Source organism: Amblyomma mixtum, chromosome 10 (genome assembly GCF_055824585.1).
Source record: "Amblyomma mixtum isolate Tamu chromosome 10, ASM5582458v1, whole genome shotgun sequence".
Classification (NCBI taxonomy): Eukaryota; Metazoa; Arthropoda; class Arachnida; order Ixodida; family Ixodidae; genus Amblyomma; species Amblyomma mixtum.
In genome coordinates, this window is record NC_143021.1 from 94,466,073 (window position 1) to 94,474,413 (window position 8,341).

Sequence of the window (8,341 nt, forward strand, 5' to 3'; positions counted from 1 at the left end):
TTGACCCTGATCCAAGAAAATCGAAATAACTGTTCTTCTTCTTCTTCTTCTCCACATGAAAAAGGCACATAACCACGCGGGAGGATTGGTCAAGGTAGGGGGGTCTTCCTTCATAGTCTTTTTTCAGTAGATCTTTATTTTTTGATCTCCCCTGATGTGAGAAGTATTGTTGCAATTTCGCACATCCGTAGAGAAAACAAAGGAAGAATATCTGGTGCTACGACTACATGCTTTTTAGATACGGCAAAAAACCCACTACATTGCTGACGCAGAACAACAACATGGATCTCCTAGCACTGCGCTTTGTTTTGAAGAAGAAGAAGAGGTCGTCATACGCCATTTCAACCACGTCCTTGTTGTCAGACAACGCAGTCCTTGCCAGGCGGCGCAGCGAGCCGACATTGTCTTCTCCTGAAGCCTTCGACGTGGGAATGGGCAACATTCACCGCAAGACCGGCGAGTTGCCGGACGAGCTCACAGGCTTGACGGAAAACGAGGTGCAGCTCGTCCAGCAGACGTGGCGCAAATTCACCCGCGAGAACCCAGAGTACGGCGCCATCCTTTTCCTCTCCCTATTCATCAGGCACCCCGAGTACATTCAACTGTTCAAGCCCTTCCGCGGTAAGCCCGTCGGGGCGCTCAAGGAAGACCCAACGTTCAGGGCGCACGGGTGCGCGATCGGATACCACATCACCTCCATGGTAGAGAGCTTGCGCGACCCGGCCACCTTCGAGATACTGGTGCGGCGCAACACCACCGAGCACGTGCGCCGCAAGGGGGTCAAGCCGCTCCACTTTGAGGTGATGGGCGAGGTTGTGGTGGATACGCTGCAGGACACAGATGAACGGCACATGACGCCAGCTGCCGTCGAGGCCTGGCGGAAGTTCTTCGCGGTGAGTAATCCATTTGGCTCCGCTTAGCTTCCAGCCTGCGCTACTCCTTCAGCTGAACGAAGCCGACCTTTTCTCATGCGAATGCGTTAAGGCAAAGGTATATGGTGCAAAGAACAGCAGACTAGAACTCATATAATTTATTCAAGGCTCATATAAGTTGTACATTATGGCTTGCCTGCCGCTGCAGCTATAAACATTGACCATTGCTGACGGGCAAGTAACGCCTCGGAGAAGCAGTGTAATCCAGAATTGGGATTGTAGCAGCCATGCAAACTGCACACGCACCAGAGGGAATTTCTTTATTCAGAGTAACTTGTAAAAAATTGTTCCTAAGCGTAGAGGATAAGCAGAACAAAGATCCATCTAATACCTCCGATCTGTGGATCCAGTATACTGAGAAGTAACGACACTTGGCTGCAGAGCGAAAACGCAAATATGTTCCCTCGGCCATTTCTGCACGCCACAGATTTCAAAAAAATTCACAAGGAGGGCCTCGAAGCCATTTTGCAATTTCACGAGTTTATCTATGCTTCCGCGAGAAAGGTTTGAACAAGACCGAGTGGCTCAACAGCCTTCTAAATATACGTGGACTTCTAATTATATATATCAATTTTCAATGTCGAAGAAAAATTAACAGCTGGTTTAGCACGGTGGGCCAGCATCGTGGAGTATCACTAGTTACGGTGGGGTGGGCACAGAAGGTCCGTAAAGGCTAAAAGTTAATAACCTACAGCCCTTAAAGACATTTCTAGAATGGATTTACCTTGAAGACCTTCCCCTTGAAGGTCTTTAAGATAAGGCCTTCGACCAAAAGTCTTTCCCACAAATGCGCCTTCCCTGAAGACAAATATTTACCATCAAGGTCTTCACCGAGATGGTTTGCTGCAAGGTGTACACACCTGGCAGGTTGCCCACAGTCCGGCTCGCATGCCCGAAACCACACTAGCAGAGCTGCCGCACTAAAACGTTTGCTATTTTTACCATTTCCACGGTAGGCCTCCTCCCCCATCCCCCGCCTCTCAACCGACCAAAGCTGTACATCATATAATTCCACACAGCTCTCGCGACGCAAATAAGAGCTTTTTACGACCTTGTCCGAGAGGCCCATTTGGATAATATGCTCATTTCCCGGCCTGCTGCGTCGTGAGTGTTCGCTTTCATCGAACTAAGGTTTTCTGTCCCTTACAGTTGAAAATTGTATAAAACGTTCGCTTCACCGGAATGAAAACCTCATTGAGGCATCGACTACATGCCTACCAGCCGCGGTGTTTAGTGAAGCCACTACCAGCCGTCATGCCTTGAGCGGACGGGCAAAGCGTTACGATACCTGAACGCGCCATATCCTCTTATTTGCCACGTCGATGGACGTCGGTTTTTGTGCTGATTGCACAGACGGGACGCATAGAACTAGAACACACAACGAGCACTCGTTGTGTTTTTAGTTCCATGTGTCTGTGTTTTTGCGCTGTCACTTGGAGATGAATGACCGTCAAGCTCAAGCTGCTGCTGTGGTTAAGCCTTCTGATGAATTTTTTTTCTGTTTGTGGCACTAGCTCACCGAATTCACTGATTGAGTAGCACGCCAGAGTGAATTTCATCCGCGAACGGGCCTGCTGTATTGCATGCTTGATAAGCTTATGTCGTCTGTCAGGAAGCAATCGCGTAATGATCTTTGCGACAGTTTTGTTTGGTGGGTCGACATAATGACATGCTTTCTCTTTATCGACCCTTGCCCGTTTTGGTTGTTTCAATTTATACTACAGGCCCGTGTGCTGTGCGATGTCAGTGCACGTTAAAGAGCCAGGTGGTGGATAGTTCCGGAGGCTTTCACTACGGCGTCCCAAAGCCTGATTCATTTAGGGACGTTAAAACCGACAAAATAAATCAACTGAAACATTTATTTTTGTTCATACTATCCTGCTTCCGAATATATGTTTTGTTTTCGGGGGTATTGCGAAAGCATTACATGTCCCTTTAGCACAAAAGCCGGCGTCTGCCGCCGTGCGTTGCACGAAATTCCGCGCGGTTTTCCGAACAAAACCAGGACGATGTCCAACGGCGGTGTGCGATGTCACAAGACATGTGGGCGAGCATGCAAAATCATGTACGATAAAGCGTAACCTGTTCTACCTATGATATTCATAACTCGTAGTTAGTCATCACTCATAGTCATTGTGAAAGGTATCGTACTCAGCGCTATAACATAAGAGTAGCGCAAAACCAGGACGACGGACAAAAGGGGAGAGAACACAAACCCACAACACGGGCGCTAACTTCCGACTGACGAAGAAAGCCAAAACCAACCAAGTGAACGGAACCGGACCAAAAGTAGCGCATGTGCTGACCTAACGGAAAAAAGAAATCGAAAAAAGATGCGATTAAAAACGGGAGATCAGAGATATTTTGAACCCAAGAAGGCCATCCCGTAGAAAAGCCTCCTAGAGCGTCTCTCTTAGCCTTAGTCGCTTTGGGACGTTAAACCCCACAAAACCAAACCAAACCAAACAGAAATGCCTTCTTTCCCAAGCTTAAGGCACAAGCCATGCAGCAATGTGGCAAGCTCAATCTTGCGAAAGTGGCAAAGAGCGTTGAAAATAGCAAGCGTCTCTTTGAAGTGTATTTCAGCGCAAAGACTCATAAAGTTGATCCACCCCTTAAGGAAATAATTTCTGAACAGGACACTTGGCAGAAGTCAATCGCTCTGTTTCTCCAAGAAAAACTTAATATTTCGCCTGTCAATGACCCGTTCCTTGTAAGAAATTGAGAAGTTGTTAAAATTGTAAAATCGTTTTCCGACAAGAGCCTTCTGGGCTTCCCCATTGACGTTAAAGACTTAAATTACTCCTTGCCTGACGATAACCTACTTACCATAGTTAACGCTCGATCCTTCAATACAGTGCGGTGGCTTTTCAAACTGAATCAGGGCTGTCTATTGATAGTCTTTTAGAATTCCTGTTGTTTTATCTGCGCTCCGCTTTCATAAATTTTCAAGACGCTCCGTACATTCAAAAACAGGGAATATGCATTGGGTCCTGCCTGGCCTCCTCACTTCGTAACCTATACCTTGCACACCTTGACAGGATCCTCCAAGAGCGACTTGCAAACTCTTGCTTGAATAGAACCTTCAGATTGGTTGATGATTTTCTCTTCCTTGTTAATTGCACACCATCGAGCCTGGAGGCCGTTACTTTAGACATTTTGACCATTGAAAAAGGATGAATAGCTGGGCGAATTTGTAATAATGCATCGTGGGAAGGAAGAGCGCGTACACGACGGGTCAGCGCTCGTCTTTGTGTCCTCTTGCTTCGTCTGTCGTCTTGTTCGCGCTGTTCCCTCCCACGATGTATTTTGACAATTGAAAAAGGTGTTTTCACCCGCTGCTATTGACTAGGGAAATGCCTACTGACTCAGAGAAAACATTTCTTGATATTCGGCTTAAATTCATGGACAACCACGTTTGCTGCTGCTATTCATCTCGCGCCAACAATCCGCTTCTACCATATACATGAGCTCATTCTAAACTCGTGAAACGAGGCATCATTAACCTCTGCATGGAAAATGCCCTTGAAACGTCATTCCCCCACCAATGCACATCTAGCTTTCATGAACAACTTGCGAGGTTCCTCGAAGCAGGATACCCTAAGGATTTAGTGGGTTGAGTCGCCGAAAACCTCCTGAAAAAGTAACTCCGGAAAAAATGTGATAACACAGAAGAAACGAAGAGCAAGGTGGCTGTCATTCCTTACATCCATTGTCTTGCGCTATATCTTAAGTAAATAGGGAAAAAGGCAAGTGTTCGCGTGGTGTTTTCAGCTCCAGAGAAAATCAGTGTGTTATGCAAAAGATCCCTCCCCTCCGCACATCGCTCCCAAAAGTCAATGTTTACCATCCACCACAGGAAGAGATTTGTTAAATGCACTGAGGGCATTGTGTACAGTATTCCGCTCTCTTGTAGCAAGCAGTATATTGTACAATCTGGTAGGTGCCTGAACGAGGCTTCGGGAGCACAATAACAACATGAACACATATACCGGCGGCAATCTAGCTTTACATTGCAAAGAGTGCAAGTGTGTACCTTTTCTGGATGAATGCTCAGTCGTTGCCAAGAGTAGAGATAAGGAGGTAAGCTAACTGGCGAAATTGTGGAAGCTGCGCAGATTTCTGCCTCACAAGATAGCTGTGTTAGTACACCGTCCATTTCCTTGTCTAAACGGGAGCTGGCCTTCTTAGGTTCAAAACATCCCTGATCTCCAATTTTTATCGCATCTTTTTTCGATTTATTTTTTCTCTTAGGTCAGCGCATGCGCTACTTTTGCTAAGGTTCTATTCACTTAGTTGGTTTCGGCTTTCTTCTTCAGTCGGAAGGTAGCGCCTGTGTTGTTGGTGGGTGTTCTGTCCCCTTTTTTTCCCTCGTCCTGGTTTTGAGTTACTCTTGTGTTATGGATCAGTACCGACTGGCCCATATTTCCGCCCTGGTGAATAATATACTCAGCGCTTTACAAGATTTTCTTTGAAAGGCTATGCGCTATAAAGACGTTCACAGGAAAAAAAGAGTAGAGATGGGCGGACAGAAACGCGATTCTCTCTTGTCGTCTCTTCTTATTTCCGGTGAATGCCTAATTAGCGTACACCCTTTCGAAAAAGATCGCTTACTAAATAGCCCATCAAAAAGTTTTACTTCAGCACATATCATCTGCTACGGGCATTTTACTATGTCTTCAGTCCATGCGATTCGTTCCTGTCGTCTATACTTCTTTCCTGCGAACGTCTGATTAGCGCACGGCCATTCAAAACAGATCATGAACCAATTAGCCCATCAGACTGTGTTACTACAGCGCTTTGGAAGTAACGTAATTTAAGTTGTATCCATAGATTTCGTACAATGCATGCGTAGTCATGACGCGTAGTCAGTCATTCCTCAAGGTTAATAATCATTCCGCAACATAGCACGACTTAGCGCTTTCCTTTTGCGACGTAGCATGACCCAGACCTTCCAGGTAGCGCCGTTATAGTCATGACGCATGACTCAGCAGCATTACTGAGCACTCTGTAAGTGACACAATGTACGGTGTATAGAGTTGTACAAATAGTATGCCTTGTACTTCTTTGTAGCCATAGTCACGACTAATAATCATTCTGAAATGTACTTTACAGGCAAGGTTAAGTAGGGGTACAGAGTTTCTTTAGAACTTTAGAAGCATATTGCATGGTGATGCTTCATAGTTATGTCTCATACTCATCGTTATGACTCAGTAATCGTGACACGTAGCATGACTCAGCATTTTAATGCTTTCGCATTTTGTGACAGAAGAAGTCTTAAGGGCCTCCGCCGAATTATTTTCCTACTTAAGGGTGCCTTTCCTTTGAATGCGTTTTACCTTCCCTCCACGTGGTCGTGACGTGTCCAGTTTCCGGTAGTTGCCTGCATTTATTCTTTCAGATTTTTCTCTGTTTATTTCCTTTTCCATCGGCACTGCCTTTAAGATGATAGTTAGCATTTGCTTGCGGTTTGTTTCTTTTGTACTTTGTTGCCTGTGGAGCGTGTGTGTCATGAATCATGTCGTGAAATTTTCTTATTTTTTTTTCGTTTTGAATAACAGCTGTGGATGACACCATAGCGTAGTGATTAAAACATTGATAAAATGCCAATTTTGTCTGGAAAAAAAACATGCAGTTCTAGAAGTGGAAGTTTCAAGAATCCTCTCCAGTTACCACTATTTACTTTCGGCGAAATAAGTAATGTAAACAGGCTGAAGGTTTCTTGTTCATCAGTCACCATTTCGCATTGAGTTGTGGTGCACCAGTAGCGCCGATCAAACTCTCTAGGCCTGTGTAATTAGAAAATGAGTTAAACTAAAACTAGTCAAGCTCTCAGTAGACTGGCTCGTTTAACTACAGCAACGTTCACCTATTCAAATCTTGGTCAGAGTTGCGAAGTGCGCTGCTTGCGCTTCATTTTTGTGTTAGCGGCACTCTACAAATCTCTTGTAGGGCGTTGAGAGCTAGAGTTTTCGCTTTAGGCATGCTTTGATTCTCTTTCCCTCCCTTCATTCTTTCTCTATAGCCGCTGCCGTCGTTAATCGGCGCAGCCCTGAACGGAATTAGGCCCGGTGAACATCTATATCGTTTGTCAAGAGTATTCAGCGCAATTGGTTTTATTCTTGGCCTTACAATGTGGGTTCGTAAGCACAGCTAGCATTAAAAAATCTGTTGAAGGTGGTAGGAACTGACGTCGCGCGTAAAAATCTTGCTACTTGTAAGGATGCTACAAGAGTCCCACAGCACTGCTCTGATGAAAACACTGGATTGTTTGCTTTGGACAAACGCTGTTCGAAGACACCTGCTGCTGCGGCTAAGGTGCTATGACGCTCGGTTGCTCCGCGCTGAGTCGTTGGTTTAAATATAGGTTGCGAGGGCCGCACATTGATAAAGGCGAAACGCAAAAAGGTCCCGTGTGCTTAGCGAAGTGAGCACGTGATCAAACCTCTCTGCGTTTGAAATCAATCGGTGTCGTTTTCCTACGTCTCCTATCATGGCCCACGTACGGCTTCACGACCGTTAAGCCAGGATACCATGCCATTTCACACTGGCTTACGCTGCCTCTTCCGCGCTGATTTTTGCGCAGTGCATGGTAGCCATATGCCAGGACGTGTACGAGAAAGCGGCCGCGGAACGCGCCGAGAGGGCCTCGACTGCTTCTGCGGCATCGGACTACTACAGCCGCGCCTCATCTTTCAAGGACGAGACGATGCTGACGTCGACACCCTTGTTTACCGCCACGGTGAGCAACGTGGGTGGCAGTGATCGCAGAAAGGCACCGGCTGACGAAGCGGCGGCTCCGAAGAGACCGCCGCGCATTATCCGCAAGCAAACTGCCGGCCCTGCCGAGGCCAGGCCGGGAAGCGAGGGGCACAAGGCGGACGCCGACGCTGCGTCGCGGCAGGACAGGAGCGCAGCCAAGAAGAAGAGCGCCAAAGAGAAGGCGGGGAAGAGCGGGAGAGAAGGGCCCCGTAAACAAAAGCCCTGAACAAGGAAAAGGAAGCACGGGGCCCCACGCACGACATGGGCTTCAATCTCGTCAACATGGCGCTCGTAGACGCTTAGCTCAGATCTTTGTGATGTGCTGGTTTTGCTACACTGACGTTATTAGATAGACGCATGCATTCCAATTTAAGTCTCGGCGTAATTTGTTTGCCCTTGCAGTAACGTAGATTTTCTGGCGCAATGTTTCGCCTTGAATTCAAGTTAATCTCGATTTTTTTCGCCGACGGATTTTTTTCTCAAAGCAAGCGTCCAGCGTTTGTTCTAACTAAATCGTAAGGGCGTACGGCTTCTGGACCTCTGCCCGCTTGGAGTGCGTTTAGTGACAATTCCCGCTGTCATGCCGGGGAAAGTTAATCGAATTTCCAAACTTTCCTGTTCATGCGCAAAGCCCTCAGAAATTTGAT

General features: G+C 46.7%; 1 protein-coding gene across 1 annotated transcript; it reads left to right on the forward strand.

The window, feature by feature from the left end:
- The first annotated feature begins 431 nt into the window (after window positions 1-431).
- On the forward strand, window positions 432-7,920 carry LOC149326452 (cytoglobin-1-like). Its single transcript, XM_089564863.1, has 2 exons — window positions 432-893; window positions 7,519-7,920. Exons 1-2 carry the CDS (start codon window positions 432-434, stop codon window positions 7,918-7,920), a joined length of 864 nt encoding a protein of 287 aa, XP_089420989.1.
- The last annotated feature ends 421 nt before the right edge of the window (window positions 7,921-8,341 follow it).